This window comes from Acanthaster planci, linkage group LG13 (assembly GCF_054643075.1).
Source record: "Acanthaster planci isolate LZ-2023a linkage group LG13, COTS_SCS, whole genome shotgun sequence".
NCBI classification, from domain to species: domain Eukaryota; kingdom Metazoa; phylum Echinodermata; class Asteroidea; order Valvatida; family Acanthasteridae; genus Acanthaster; species Acanthaster planci.
Genome location: NC_141789.1, coordinates 2572717 through 2589405, shown reverse-complemented (window position 1 = coordinate 2589405; position 16689 = coordinate 2572717). Strand labels below are relative to the sequence as shown.

Genomic DNA, 16689 nt, shown 5'->3' with positions numbered 1-16689 from the left:
AAGATCTGACCTGACTCTCTCCAGAACAGCCTTGCTGTCCTTCCCTCTTTATTTTGGCCATGAATGGGGAAAAAACACACATGAGCAATGTTTGCTGTTGAAAGGCGGCATCTTTGGATCGTTCAGCTGCAAACCTCATCCTATCTGGGTCGGGACGAAACTGCTCACGAAATGTGCCCTGAAAAACTCCAGCGGTTGAGTTGTTTTCCTTGTGCCAAATCTTTGTTCTGGACCGCAGGACCATAATCCAATCGGCCCCGTTGATAAATCTCATAATGTTTTGCTGGTGACAGAAGGTGGATCATTCAAATCCGCCGCTCCGCCTGGGCAAAAATTTCTGGGTCGGCGGATAATGTTGCTGTTTGTCTGAGCAGGTAACAATCAACGTGCCCTGAAAAAAAAGTCAGCAGTCGGAGGATTGCTTGCGTCGTGTGAGCCCTGTTGCCCATGCTCGTCTTAATTCAATCAGTACGCAGCTAACTTTCTAATGTAAGACGCTGAAAGAATGCCTACCCTTTCAGCGTCTCACGGTCGGGGATAGTTCAGTAACGGAAAAATTTGCCCTGGATAGCTGCTAATTCATTGGATTGGTCCAAGTATTGTATCCCTGTCGTCACCCACATTCCTCCTGATCCAATCAGTTAACAGTGTCTTCACGTTCCCAACATGGCTGGCTGGAAGCAAGTAACCTCTTCTTTTGGGGGAAGAGAAAAAAAGAGACAGGGATGAAGGAGAGATGTCAGACGAGCCGGCCCGATGAACAGTGGGAAATCAAACTGAGGTGTCACCGCAGCCTGTATGAGTGAGGGTTGCTGATAGCATCTGTCCGGTAGCGGGCATGCAGACGGAGTCTTTTGGCTGTTGCAGCCTCCTCTCCCTCCCCCCCCACCCCCACAGGCTCTTCCCATTAACCCAATAGACCCCTCAGTCCCGAAGGCATTGAGGCGGGGAGAGACGGACCCCATGTCTCTGGGCCGTCCGCTCACTCAACGCCTGCTCGATCCTGATACCAGATCTGATTTCTGACCCCAGCTTTACTGTAATAATTTTTGGTTTTGGATTGATTAAATTAAGCACTTGGCGCTTGGATGTTTTGTCATTTAATGGGTCACGTACCGGTACATGTACTGGCAGCCAACATCTAACCAAAGAAATGAAGCACTGTTTGTTTTTTGAGATGAAAATGCGGGAAGCTTTATTTTGTCTCGTGAAGTAAAAAGTAACAATGAAAAGTGAGGCTCTCATATTTGAAAACTGCAACACTCACACGCACGCTTTGTATACGTACAGGGCATGCACATCTGCCTGACGTGCTGTTTCCGAGCATTTATTCTCACACATGAATATCTCCCGACAGAAAGGTTGAAACTTAATGCATAAAGGATAAAAAGCGGAACTTTAGGTGAAAAGTCTCAACAATTTTCCATGGTGCCGTGCATAGTTGGAAAAAATGCCCTTTTCACAGCAAAAGTCACAAAAGCTTTGGTGCAGAAATGCACACTGTAGTGATCACCTCAACATCTGAAAGTAAAGCTTTCTTCATTCTGCACTCACTGAAACATTACCGAATCACAATCCTCAAGCAGGCACGAGAGAAAAAAAAATGTCATTGAACCGTTCTGTCTGGTAATGACATCAGTACATTGAAGAGCAGCATTCCTGGCTGACTGGTTACCGGGGAAAGCACTTTCGATCATGTCTTTCCTCCGACAGCAATTTAGGTTCTACCAGTAAAAATAGAGAGAAAGTACAGACGAATGAAGTCTGACTTGCCGGGTCTTTCATTGTGCAGAAGAATAATCCCACAGACGGACTGCTTCAAGACAAATTGAGGACATGATTGCTCTCCACGTCACTGCACAAACATCAAACTCCACAGGCTGGTTTTTTGGTGCTGTTGTTATAAAAAAAAGGTCATGTCTTCATAAACTGGCTCTGAAAATCAGTACAGCAGGCATGCTTTCAATTTGTCGGAGTGGCATACCACGGTACAGTGAATTTAAGTTTCAATGTAAACCGGGTCTAAATTAGAAAGGGGGGACGCAGAAGGGTGGTACGCACATGCAAGTTATTAGTATACCTTTGCGTTACTCTGTAAAATTGAAATGGCAGGAACGTGTCTTCAATTTGTCAAATTCATATCGCTGATGCAGGAAGTCGCTGCAGCGATTTTGGTTTTTTTGTGGAAGCTGGGGCCTGTGTTCTCCGAGTGTTTTCTGTTTTTTTCTTGCTGAGGGGTGTCCTCCTCCCGCCTCCCGTGACACAGAGGTTTCGGCGGCTCCTTGTTGTTCTTGACAGGGGGTGCCTGTTTGAGTAAACCCTCCACGGAGGGCAGTCAAAACAACCTAATGGGTATAGTTGGGATCGATTGGCCTCGTATTTCTCGGTTTCTGCAAATAATGTGTTTTTAGTTGGTCGCCGCCTAGAGAGGAATGTTCGTTGGAGCGCAGGAAGAGAGGGCGTGGGGGAACAAGGTGAAGTGGAAAAAAAACTTGTTCACGTCTACGATTTCCAAGTATGCCTGTCCTACACTGTAATGTCTTAGCCACAATCTAGTGGCGGATCTAACTGTGTTTAACTGCAGGGTTACAAAGGGGCAGTGGTGCCCAACAGGGTCCACAAGGATGCAAACATCTCGCGCTATCATCTGATCACTAAGATTGAGCCGGAGGGATAGCTTTAAAGTCCTCATAGTACGTTCGCTGTATTCGTGTTCATGGTTCGTGCCGTTGAAACCTGACTCCTAGCCAAGTTTTCCCAACGATGAATACGCTCCCGTAATGGCCTGGTTTCTTCTGGCAAAGCTTCCCAGTTTCGCCTCGCTCCATTGATCGCTCTGAGAGTACAAATCGAAAATATCTCGCGAGCCTTTTCAGTGAGTGTGAGGTGTGAACCCCTTTTTCATGAAAAAGCTTGCGCATCTTGCATAACAGAAACGTCAAATGGGATTCCCCCCTGTTCTCGTTCTTCTGTCATGGATTACCCATCGTCTGTTTGTCCTGCGATGGAGGATATTGACCCAGGGAAGAAAAAAAAATGCTCGTAACTTTGTATGCGGAACCTTATTCAGAGAGGTGTTTGTCTCATACTGAAGGTCGAAGAAGGGGATTTTGCTGCCAGCCCATCATATCCTATGTCCATAGATGGTTAATATTTACCAAAGAGTTGGGTTCCTTCTCCCCTACCCTTGTAAACTGATGCTGTCAGTGAAGCTCTACAAAATGTCCACTGACTTCCGCAGTTATCCTGGGGCCAATTTCATAGAACCGCTTAAGCACAAAATTTTGCTTAAGCGCAAAAAATCTTGCTTGAAAAAATAAAAAACAAAGGCTGCTCAAAATCTATGTGATCGGATTATCATGCTAATACCATTCCTAACAATATACATCACATGTCACGTGGAGTTTTGGCTGGTAACCTGATTTGTCAAGCAAGGCTTTTTCACTCTTAAGCAAATTTTGTGCTTAAGCAGCTCTATGAAATTGGCCCCGGTCAGAGGGCGGAGTCTGTCATCGTGAGCACAGTTTCACTTCTATTCCAGTATGACAAATCTATTCTCACCCGACATTCGGTGCTGATCGTGGGTGGGGCTGCATCCCACTGTCACAGCTGATCCGTGTCATCTGCAGTCGAATGCTTACGTGGCTGAGTGATTCTGTCATTTATAGCGAATGTCTTTTTTTTTACCCCCTCCCCTCCTCTCCCCCCCCACCAAGTTTTAATTAATCTTAGATTTCCAAGTTCAGCTTTGCACGTACCAGCCCTGTGGTATGGCAGGTGGTTTTTCTTGAAATTCGAGCCCCGCGCGCTCACATACATGTACCGCCCGAGGTTGGTTGACACAAGCTGCAGTAGCATACTTGGGTCCCCTCTTGCAGTCACCTCCTGCCTGCGCGTGTCTCGGTGAAAATACACAGGATACTGTACCCGTACAACCCTTGGACGGGTCATCTGTCAAAGCCGGGAACTTTTCATCGGCGGGACACTAATGGCTCTCCCCCCCTCCCTTTGTGGGTGTTTACTGACCTTGGTGAGTGAGTCGTAGCCAGTCTCTGTAGCCGGCTGAATGCCGGTGATGAGAGGCGGTTAAATATTGATGCCGCTCGATGGGTCGGCAGTGGGAAATAATTGAAAGGGCCATTGAGGGAGATATTACAGGGATTGGAGATAATATGAGTTTATCGGTGTCTGTTGCTGGTTTTGGTTCTGCGTCGGAACATGCTGGTACATGTATGTCACTGCACGTGAATTCCTGGTCCCTTCACCTGACAGTAAATGTGACAGTATACTGAAAATGGTTGGTGTCCCTCTTCAATTTCATTGGGCCATTTACCGGTATGCCCTGCAGTATCATTAGTTGAAATAGGTTTTGGCGATGAATGAGTTGAGACCTTCAGTCACACAGTTTCAGGCATAATGAAAACACCCGACCCTCAGACTGGCTCTTAATTTGGTTCAGGACAGCTTGCCAGTGTTGCGTGCCCGGGAAATCCTATGAAAATTGACTCACTCCAGAATTCCAGTGAGATGCCCGGAATGATTGTATTGAGTGCTGTTCCGAGAAAAAAAACTGTGTGCTTGTACATGTATGTATGTAGTTGCACACTGTGCATGTTATTCATGCTGAGTGTTATAGCTAAGAGCATCGACATCACAGGCAAGTTATCCATCAAAGGTACTGTAACAAAATTCGACGAGTCATCCTTTGATTGCCACAGACAGACGGGTAAACATTCCGTCCTTTTTTTTTCTAAATGAAATTGAAGCATCATCTTCTTGTTGACCCAACCTGGATGGCAAGACCCGTTCTCAAGCCTTACAAACCTTGAGTGGGCTTGTGTCAAGTGAAAGAAGAGAAATCTTGGCCGAGGCTTTATGAAGAGTCTCTCCGGCCCGTCAAAAGTCCAGAGAATGAAGAGAAAATCTGAAACTGGTGGTCCAGATGAAGGGATTGTACGGGGACCTCTTGAGCAATGGCACGATGGCGGTATTATTGGAAAGGTCAACACGTCGCTGGCAACGATGACACTCTGCGGTTGCTTGCCAGCCAACAAAGTCAAAGAGTCGGGCTTTCTTTTCTAATATTTTAATTTTTTTTTTTTCAATCCGTCAAAATGATCCTGCTCAACTGAAATATCATTGATGAAGGAGATAAACCCCTGTCGTTTTTGAGGCGTTGGATTCTTCTCACTTGTCTTTCTGTTTGGTATTTGCCAAAATGAGCAGAAGGAGGCTTGTTTGAGCAGACCAGGGAGGTGGGAAGTGATAAAGAGGGGGGGGGGAAGACGGTAGAGGGGAGAGTTTATCCACCCGTCTTTTTTATTGATTCAGTGACAGCTTCTGGGGGGAGGAGGGAGGGAGGGGGGGAATCCAGCTCGGCAGGATGAGATTCTTGTTTATTTGGAAAAGAGCAGGGCAGAGAGAAGATAGAGGGAGACCAAGCTGCCGGTTTTCGTGCCGTTGGCGGCATCGGTGATGAGGTTTGCAGGGGAGGGGGGGGATGGATAATGATGTGATGTGCTGAAGGAAGGGTAGTCTTCAATGATACAAAACTTGATGTCTTGTCAGGGTGGTTGACACGCTGACGCATCTGCGGCCTGGGGGGGGAGGGCGATCGCTGATGTCAGATTACCAATATAAGTGCCACCGCTTCCCGGTTTGTGGTCTAATAATTCCCAGGGAATCTGCCATGCTAGCTGCCTGCCCTTTTGGGCAGCCACTCGCACTAATGCCATCCAGATGGAGATCTGTTGGCAATCGAATCTGCTTTCTGTTTGTCTCCCCGTTCCCCCCCCTCCCCGATCTGTTTGTGATATTGCGAATCAGTGACCGTGTTTTTCTGTTGCATTCTCCTTCTCTCATCTTGAATTTTTTTTGGTTGTTCTCCCTGGGGGCCTGGCATTATAGAGCCTTTGCCTCACATTTGCTTGCCTTTCCCTCGTTTTATTATTGTCACAGTTCAGTTGGCACGAAGTTTCACGGGCTTGCAACCATTTGTTTTTTTGAAGCAGCAAATTTCCTGTTATTTCTTCACCTCTTATGCCATTTCAAAGTGGGAAAACACCATAGGGAATCTTGTGTACGTAACTTGAATTTTTTTTCTGTCTGACTACTCAGTGACTAAACTGATGTTTTTTGGATAGATTCTCCTCCTAAAGAACAGTCTCCCATTCATCCCCCTCATCAGGCTTCCAGAACATCTCATCTCTTAGGGTACAGTGGAATACACTCTGCTTGATGCTCTCAGTGGAGAAAACTTGAGTCTTTTCGAGAATCTTTTCTGAAGGATGTCCATTGATTCCAAGGGGGAAGGGGTTTGAGCAATCCACAGCGTAGCATGTTTCTTGGCGACGGACTAACATTGATCCCACAGGCTTGATATGAACCCACCATTTTGTAGAAACAGTTTTGATGCACCGAGCTGAAGGGCAAGGCCCAATTTCATGAAGCTGCTTAACAGTGAGCTGAAAAGTTGCGCTAACTTTAGCAGAAAAATTTACCAATGTGAAGCACGATTTCATGGTCGTGCTTGGTGTGGTTTTGATAAAGGTTGCGCTTGCACAGACATTTCTATTGGCCAGTCACTCAGTTTTACAAGCAAATATTTCCTCCAGGATCATCAGCCTTTGGCTTTGCTTACTGCTTATGGTCTCCATGAAATACATGCATTGTGTGCCAAGCAGCGCCTTGAAATTGTTGGGATGGCTCAACACCAACTTTGAAGAATGTCCACATACCAGTGGAGTCAAGCTCTGGGCTCATTTTTCTGTGACGCACGTGCATGTAGGTGCGCTTTTTGGCTTTGTTCACACTAGCTACATCATCAATGTCAATCTGCTTTAGCCCATGAAGGCCTTGTTTGATCCGGCCCCTTTGCCCCATAAAGCGACTCATAAAACGACGTGTACTGCTGCCTCTACATGCCAGCGAGACATGCTGTTGGTACACAGACTGGCATGGATTACATGTACAGTGCATCCTCGGTAGTCATGCACATGTAATGATGGGATGCCCTGATGTACACATCACCTCAACAGCGAGGACACACTTCAGGCATGTACCACTGTGCCGTACTGCCTGTGTAGTGCCCTTCTTTCGTACATTTACAGAGTCTAAATGACCCAAGAAGCCTACATGCCGCGCTGGCGTAATGTGATGCCTTTTAATCAAATTCAGTACAGTTCTTTGATGTGTAGGATAATTCAGGACACTGAACGAGGTTTGACATGAGAGACCCCTTTGTGTTGGGTTACGACTGGTAAACGCAATTATGCAGTACAGATTCAATTAGGATTCTCGCTAATACCCGAGCTTCCAAGGCCAAGTTCAGTTACATGTACATGTCTGCAAAATTATGCAAATTTTCTGTTGGACCCCCCCTCATACACCTCCGTGCCTGCCGTATGGTAACTTGCGTAAGTCCAGTGACAGTGCTCTCCTATTCCCAGGGCACGAACGTGAATATTTAAAGGGTGCGTAACTGGAGCCGTCAGATTTCTGTCGAGCCCGAGAGGTAATGAGTCACATGAGAGCAGACAGCTTCAAGTGTAGTGGGCAACACTTTGCCTGTGACGCAAAATTTGGCTGGACAGCTTCAGAGTGGGATAACTAGGTTCAAATGTCGCTTGTTTTTGCGCGGTCGCTTTAGCACCCGATACGCTTTCCGATCGGCTTCGGTGTCCACAAAACACCGCTTTAACACGCAACCAAGGTGGAAACCTCACAATTGGGCGACATTTATCGTGCCAATCCACTGCCGGTTATTCAACCGAGCCAGAGAGGTCCATCAACTCGCTTATCACAAGCAAATCAATGGGTATGCTATCCGTTACGACACCGGGGAGGATTTCATCCCCTGGGGCATTGTATTGTGCCCCGTCAGCAACAAACGGTTAGAAGTGGGATAATCACACCAAACTGTGGAGGCTTTGTTATCTGGCCCAAGACTCGAATATTTCTTAGGCTGCTGAATAGATATTGCTAATTAATGTTTTCTGCCAGATCTTGGTCCCCCAGGTAATGCTTTGTCTATCATGTTGGACAGTCTCAGAGCACATACTCTTTGACAAATTGGAATTTTCATGGAACTAGTTGAAACATGAGCTGTGTAGCGCACATCGTGCAAGACAGGCTAGTTTTGCCAAATTGGCACTTCTTGATGCACCCGGGCCAAAAGTTCTGCACCAAATTGCTCAAAGAGACCTAAAAAACATTGTTTTTGTCCAGCAGACTGTGTTGCACACATGCTCATTGACATGAGGATGCAGGTGGTTTTCATTGTCTCATGCTCTTTTCCAATAACAGTTATCTGCTACTAATCTCAAAGTAACTCTGTACTTATCTCAAATTACTTCCAACAAGTGGATGGACGGACTGCTGAACAGCCATTGTCCATAATCCACAGGGCCCCCGGCTCCTATCCCTTTACATCCCATCACCTGCCGTCACTCAGGAAATGAAAGAGGGAAAAATTGCTCAGTTTATCAAAGTATACATCATGGTTGGTTGAAAAGTTGCAGGTGCATATGCACAGAGGAGCGCGTAATTTCCCGGTCGTTGATCTCCGTCCAATTCCACCGAAATGCTGCCTTTTGCTCTCTCTCCAATTTGCGTGCAAATTAGAATGAACAGATGAAAACACCATGAGGACTGCTGAGGTAGTGATACTTGCGCCCCTCCCGACACCCGTTTCGCCCCTTCCTCCACAAACTATGCGGCTAAGAAACCCTCCTGTAGAGGCAGACCACACAGTAGCCTGAGAGCAATTCATGCTGGGTTGGCTTGCCTGTTCCAGTGTGAGCGACCACCTCAGGCTTTTTTGGGAGGGGGGCCATATTGCCACCTCACGTTATAAAAAAGCAATGCAAAGATAAAATAGAAATCTGATCTACAGTCTGATTAATTTTTTTCGTATTTGCGTTTGTTCGAATGACGGTACTTAAAGAAGCCTGGTGCTAATGTAAGAATGGGCTTCTAAGAGTCTGTGTGAATTGGACTTGACGGAGAAAGGGGGCAGGAGAGATGGAAACTGTGCAAGAAGGCTCACTTTTGGTTTGTTTTGTTCTGTTCCTTTTTTTTCCCCCTTCTCTCTTTAGGGAATGGCTTCCGAGCTGAACATGTACGAGTCCCAAGTGCAGGAGTACAAGTATGAGATTGAGAGACTGGCACGGGAGCTGCAAGAAGTCAAGAAAAAATACTACGCCCAGAAACGCAAAGAGCAGCAAGGAAGGTACGGCCCGGGCAATTGTCTTTGGAACCAAAATTCAATCTTCCTGTCAATTTAACCCCTTGTTGAAGCGGTTTGTGTGTGTTGTCTGAATTCACCCTTTTCTTTGAAAGAGGTTGTTTGTAGTGACTGTTTTTTTTTAGTACATTAAAGCAATTCTGTCTGTCCTTTTCTCTTTCTCCTTTGGCCTGTATGACCGCATCTGTATGTGTAATTCACAGTGCCTAGAGGTCACTCAATTTGCCGCATGAAAGTGCCCGTCCAGTGACCCTTGCTGCAGCTTCGAAAAATTTTTGTGGGGGGGGGAGGGAAATAACGAGCAAGCTAGCCAGCCCTCTGGGGTCCCCACTGATACACGCGTGCAGTACTTTTGCAAAGACACGGCAAGATCCAGGCTCCGATCAGCGGAATCAGATTGCTCACTTCGTGGATTCGGACCCCTCCGCAGGCCATAAGACAAAATAATTGTATTTTGGCTAAGATTGGAATCTGTGCACTGTGGCGTAATTTTTTTTTTGGCTCTCTCTTGAAAAAAAAAAAAGGAAAAAAGTGGTGGAAAAAAAAATCCAGCCTGTAGTGTAATAGACGAGATTGCCATTAAGATACAAATTGAATTGCCCACGACTTATTTTCGGTAATGTATCGCCATCGTGGTCATATCTGGAAGGGGGATGTTGGTGCGCATGCACTTTAGGCCTGATATTACCGAAGATTAAGACCGTCGCCCTGTGCACCCAAGTCAACAATATGGAGCCCTCGGGGAGGCCACAGCGCAGAATCTGGTTTTATTGCCAGGGGAAAAAAGTACACTGCATGGGATCGGTGGAAACGGTCAGCAGGAGAATTTTCTCCAGTTTTCTGCCTCACCCCAGGCCTGTTTGCACTTCATGAACATCGTTACCCAGGATGAGGTTGTTATTGCTCCCCGGTTTGCACAGGGACAAATTGGTGCTATTTTCGTTGGAGATGTTTTCTTGGAGTCGTCTCTGTTGAAGGTTCATGAGTGCATGGGATGTATGATTTGTGGGGTTTTTTTTAACGTTACACAAAAAAAAGGGAAGTCAAGGCACTGAGCAGCAAATAAAGTGGCAAAACCATCAACAGCGGAAAAGGGGCCAGTGCTGAGGTATTTTTTAAATCAACCTTTTTGATTCTCATCCGCTCTCCTCTTGTTTCTCTCTTTTTCTTTTGTTGTGTCTTTCCAGTTTGTTCTTGGGGAGGGGGGGCCCTCACTATCCCCATGTCCTTATCTTACCTCAGCGCCCCTTAGCAAGAATCTAGTAGGTGTGTTGGTGGCATGATTTCTCAGGATTGACTGGATTTCAAGATTTTCAAAGCTCTCCCCCTTCCCCGGTCATTTTTTTCAATGGAGGCATTTTGCTACTTTCTGTTTTTTTTTGTACAGAAGAAAACGTAAGAGCGGATCCAGGGGCAGTGGGGTCCTGCCCAAAGAGGAACCTTTTTTAAAATAATTAAAGGCGATTTTATTTTTTTGTCTATTAGTGTTTTTCCATCCCGCAAACAGCTTGTGGAGGCCCCAAATTGTAGCCTAACCGTTGAGAAAGGCCATAGAAGGTTACATAAAATCAGTAACCAATTTTTGTCCATACCCCAAAACAAAAAAATTGGGTTTTAAATCCCTCTTTGGGAACACAAGTGGAGGATTGGCATTCAGTGTGTACTGTTGAGAAGAGAACTCTTGCCCTGTTACGGCTCTGGAAAGTCACATAATTGTACTGTTATTGTACTACTCCATGCTGGCCATTTTGTCCAACTCCACCCCTGATGTGCCAAACATTCGTCCTAGCTGTTGTTGCTTACCCCTCTCTGAGATCTTGCTGAAAAACTTGACGCGCCTCTCAAATTTGTCCATACCAGTTTGTGCAGTTGACAGTCAGCAATACTCGGCAGGCTGGAACTCATCTGGCGTGTTTTTGTTCTCCGTGTTGTGCCCCCTTTCCCCCACAGAGATCGAGAACGGGCCCTGGCGCAGGCCGGCTCTGCCCCCATCCAACCGCAGCGGACGGAGGGTCCCCGATTCACCGGAGGCGGCTTTAACCTGAAGCAGCCGGGCACCGGGAAGGTCACCGCCTAGCCTCCCCTACAAGTCTTACTCCCGGTGTTTCTATATGAAAAAAATTGTCAGATTACGTATTCCGTCCTTAACGAGATGTAGAGTCATACAGGTCCCTGTTTAATTCGGTATTGGCTTAGCTGATGTGGATGAGCTGAGGTTTGTTGGCTGAAGGTGATTCTTAGAACCGTTGAATAACCCTCAGTGACCATTTTCCCTAAAGAAAATACCCACCCAGTCTTGTCTATTTTTATATTAAGCCTCTGACAGGTGCCTCAAACCTCCCCCCCCCCTCAAAAAAAGAATAAAAATTATAATAAAAAGAGTTCAATAGGTGAAATTGCTCCAGTTTGTATTAGCATTTGTAATACCAACCATCAATTCAACTCCAATCCATTTTGCTGTCCGTACAAAACAGGGTTCCATTTTTTGTCAGTGCCACTGATGGGCCAAGTAATTGTAACCGATGTACTTCTTTGAGACTAAGCTGATTTGTGGCTCATGCCTCAGTTGAAGCAATCATATTCCAACAGCGACCGATCGATCAGAGCAGAGCACGGCGAGCCGTCGCAGTTTGCTGTCGATCATTAACCAGCATCTTGTCCTTTTAGTTTTCTGCCAGCCCTGTGCCGTGCGTCCCCAGTACACGGTAACATGGGGGACATGGAGTTGGCCACGTAGCAGTGCTGATACCCGGCAAATGGACCATGCCCCGTTATTAACCACCGGCGGTGGAGAAGGGCAATTCTTTGGCCCCATTGGCCTTAGGGGAAGCTACCATGCATATCAGTTATAAAAGCACCGGCCGGCTATCCTCACGGCACCGCACTCGCCCGTCTAATAATCAGCAGTTGATTTCCCATTGTAACTCTTGCCACCCTCCCCCCTGGGGGGGGGTTCATTAAAAGAAAACGAGGAAATGTGGCACCGGAGTTAATTTGTGACTTGCGCCGTCACCCGTTCCCCCAGAGCTGGTCCATATCGACTATTTTTGGACCGGCGCGCACGATAGACGGGCCCTTTATTCCTCCGGCTCCTGATTCAGTCAGCCGTGCGGATCGTTCTTGTCGTACATCGTCGCTTTCGCTAAGTGCATTCGGGGCCCGTGTTGGAAATAGAGGCGCATAAACAAGTAGAGGATGCCATTACGGCCGTTACACCAGTCACCACCAAGAATTGGCCCTTTCCAGCTACGTTTTGTTTGGGCAAGGCGCCGGTCGTGCATCCACATCCCCTGTGGATGCAACAGCATATATAAACCTCAGCCACATAAGTCCGGAGGGACTGGCTATTACACAGAGCTGGCTAGGCAGCGAGGGGACACGCAGTTCTCAATACAGTGAAATCCCAAGCTGCCCTTGAGTCGAAGTACAGGTTGCCACTGGCAGAAATGAGGTCTCTGTCGCTGGTGGTAATGTAATGGCTATCGCTGTTACTGGCAGGTCTGTTCCAGAGAGAGCGTTCTTTTTACCTGGAATAAAAGTCCTTCCATTTTACTGTACTTAAGGCTGCCTTGTCAGTTCAACCCTTCAAGATAGACCCTTTTGATGGGAAACCTCATGTGTTAAAATAAAACGCGTTGATGCCTTTTCTGTTGTCAGTGTCACTACTGAACTTAGCAAGTGCTTTTCTGTGTAAAAGCAAAGGTAGGCTTACCAACACCATCTGCATTGTGTCCAGTGGAGAGAAGGCACGCAAACTATCGGCACTTATTTGTACAACACCCCCCCCTTTTCATTGAAAAAAGCTTTATTTGAAGATTTTTTTCATTCCATTTTTGATTAAACATTTAGAAACACTGCCAATTTCCGTCCATTATAAATTCCGTAATATACATGTTTATTTAAAATGATTTAATAAAAACAACTGGATTCTTCATGGTTACATTTTTTGTGTCTGTTCGAATTCGTTTTTGCAGGGGAGGTTCACTGTTGAGATGACTCATTGTTTGGGTGGGTCGTTGGCGAACAAGTTGTGAGGGGCTTTGTGCGTTTTTTAACGGCAGTGGCTACTAAAACACGCACGCTCATGGCAGTTACGAATTACGGGCAGCAGCCCTTTCCCGTAGATGTTGTAAACCTCGGCCCTATCTCGTCGATTCGGCTCGAGGAACGGCCTGGGAGCATACAATCATTTTAGTGATTTTAGTGAACGTCCTACAACTGTCCACAAGCTTTTTGTCATGAGTGCGTGCCTGCCTATGTACATTGTACTTTGATATTTGCATAAATTATACGCAGGGCATAATTACGTTTATTCGAATAATAAACAACATGCTGTGCCCATTCCGTGCGCAATGACGGCTGAGGCAGATCGTTATCCAAATACCGGTTGGATATATCTAGAATCACGGAATTCGACCCCGGAATGAACTCTCTTCAGTCGGACTGCCGTCGCAACCCTTAATAAGACGGGTGGATAGCTTCCCAAATCTCCAAGCAGAATGTACAAAGTACATGTACGTGGTAAAAAAGGGCTCCCGTGTCGGGTCAACAGCGACCGACTTCCAAAACAGTTATTAAATTTGGAGGACCATTTAAAAAAATCCAGCACATACATGTACACAAGCAGACGCAACGGGCTTCGGTTTCACGCCAAACACTATCTGACGTTGATACGAATAAGTCGATTCTCGTCGAATTACGTAGACAACATGGCACAAACTTTACCATGTACAGGAGGGTGGGATGAGCTGTCATTGGATAGAATTTGTATGATGTGTTTTAATGTGCAGATCCACACTAATTCCGTGTGCGCCTGATACCTGCACGCTGCACTCACGCACGGTGGTTAAGAAATCAAGTAGCCCACAGTACTTTGCGGCAATTGCGCTTTACTCATCCGAGCGCCCTGGAAGGGCGTTGGGACGAGTACTTTCGAGTGTCTAAGGCACATCTCGTTGAATGAAGACAGTTTCCCTCAAGGCCCCGAGCTGGACCAAGAGAGGGCGCCATTTTGCTAGCAACGGAGGTTCCTCTGGTACGAACTGCGCATCGCTGGTTCACGAACGACCATGAAACGTAAGCGTTGCAGTCGCATTTATACTGCTCACAAAACTTAAAGGAACACCCTGACCAATATGACTCTTTTCATCCGATGAGGGGGTACTTTTGCTTAGGGCGGATAATTCTTTGATGATGAGATGAACTTAGGTGCGATAACAGCGCATCACCTGATAACTGTCCATGTGAAGATGCGAACCCAAGAATCGTCTTTTATTTGAATTCCGGCGTTAAAATCAAGAAACCGAAATTATGGCTGTGCTCGAGTTTGAATGGGAGTTGATTGTTTCTCCATTCGTTTGGCAAGAAACTTCGATGGTTTTGGTTTTGTTTGAGTTCTTTTTTTGCAGAAGGTATAGATTCCACAGTTCTCCCGCAAGTCACGAAAAGTGACTCGTGCACGGATACCAAAACCTCTCATTCCATCTGCTGTCACAAAACCATCTGGCATATCCCAGAAATGTTGATCCAACATGAGTTGACCCACTTGGCTCGGCTGTGCTTCTCAGCCAAACAACCCACTGTGTCCTCCCGGCCCAGCGCTCACTGTCTTTGCCGTCCGTAGGAGAGAGCTCCCGCGAGCCCCCACAAGATTAATAAGCCTGGGAGGTATATGCAGTCGGAAGGAATGTTACGTCTTTCACTTTCGGCGCGTGAGAAACGAGAGGTGTGACTTTTGCTTATTTTCTTAACACGTGCATTTCTTCATAATTATAAATAGGTTCTGGGAAATAATTGGTCAGATCGTGCTTAAGCGAATGAACGATTCGCCGTGTAGTCTTTACTCATAAAAAGCAAGTCTTGGCTTGTTGGCCTGCAGGCATTTTGGCCCACAGGAGATTTGGCAAGGGTCTGTCTGGTACTCTATAATCATGTCACCGCAGAAAGCTGCCCCGTACACTTTTGTTGTAAAATTCGCTTTCGTACTGTTGAGGTCCAGGATATTAGTGGTACGAGTTGGGACAGGGACGCTCGACATATATATACCCTCACCCTAACCCAACGGTGCCCCATTCAGAAAAATGAGATATAATCAAACGCGTATTATTGCTGCCTACGGAAAATTGGAAACCGACGCCTCAGATTCTCCCTGTACTTTGGATCCCGTGTTACACGCTGCTGCCAATTAGAGGCTTCGCGTGGTAGCCATCTTGCAGGGCAGTTCTTGCGTTCCATGGGGAAACTTCCTTGGTGCCTACCCTGCGGAACGACGACACTGCTCTGCAAGATAGCAGCCGTGTAACCCCCCTGTAGTTGGCAGTTGAAAGGCCTTTATAGAGCGTGTATGCTGTGGGTACAGTGCGTTGACTGTTCCACGCATTTTCGTTACAAGTTGGAGTCGGCCGTGGAGTGACATCATTAATTCAGCACATGTATACGTTCTCGTGTGCCAACTTGACAGAAAGCAACCTACCTCCGTCTGGAAACGCTGACCTTTTTTCTTGTACCCGACTGAACGCTTTCAGGATAAGTTGATGCCCTTTCTCGATAGTATCCATGTTATTCCTATTCTGTGTCGGTCGTGATTTCATTTTGACACACAGTTCTCTCCTTTATCGTCATTCGCGCTACTGGAAGTAATCAAACTTTATTGCAATTCGATTCTGTCCCCTTGGTTCCACGCGTCAGCCACTTCAGACCCCCCCCCCACACACACACACTCGTGCGCAAATTGGAAACAATTTGTCAATTCGGGGCCTATTGCGCACGTTCGTTATGGATGGGGGTCCTGAATCTGTCTATCAAGAGCGTGGAGCGGGCGTGCTGGAGCGTATCAGCCCGGCTCCCGCGGCACATCATCGTGGTTCGCGTTCTGGCGCCTTGATGGCGGAGAAAATTGAGTTTTAAAGGGAAACTGACGGGTATCTTTGCGATATGCCAACTCGACATGATCAGTGGAATGTTGTAACTCAACATCTCAATATAACACCCTTAATATCTAATAACTGTAGCTTACACTGTCAGCTTGAATAGTCTGTAGTTTATTTGTTGGACATCCTATTCGCCTCAAGCAGAAGCACCCCTCATCGGTAGAGAAGAGTCCAAGGCCGTTTTCCAGTACTCAATTCGTCTCCGTCTCAGGCTTCGTTCCCAAAACCAATCCCAATTGTGGGCCTGAAGCATTTAAATTAAATTGAATTACTGTAATTTTTGGCTTTGTTGCATCTTATTTGATGTTCTGTGGCACTATTAGACTGATTACTGCGCTTACAGCTTCAAAGTCAGCTAGTAAAAAAACAGTTGAAGCCTGAGACGGGGCCGAAGTTGAGTATTGGAAACGGCCCAAATGGGCCTGGAGTGTTAATTTTGTTGGTAGCGATGCAACCGTATCGCGTGCGTTTCCTAGTCGTTCGTGAACCAGGGAAGTTCAGTTCCGACCAAAGTAG

The 16689-nt window shown here is 46.5% G+C and overlaps 1 protein-coding gene across 2 annotated transcripts in view; it reads left to right on the top strand.

Annotated features, from left to right (window-relative positions):
- LOC110977030 (cilia- and flagella-associated protein 58-like) overlaps positions 1-13184 on the top strand; it is a 44966-nt gene extending 31782 nt beyond the window's left edge. The window contains exons 15-16 of one of the 2 annotated variants that reach the window (XM_022230790.2): positions 9096-9229; positions 11195-13184. In XM_022230790.2, the coding sequence (XP_022086482.1) occupies positions 9096-9229; positions 11195-11321 (261 nt within the window). In that variant the 3' untranslated portion in view covers positions 11322-13184. Of the gene's footprint in view, positions 1-9095; positions 9230-10431; positions 10523-11194 lie in introns of those variants that run through there. The other variant, XM_087144783.1, reaches the window with a different exon arrangement.
- The last annotated feature ends 3505 nt before the right edge of the window (positions 13185-16689 follow it).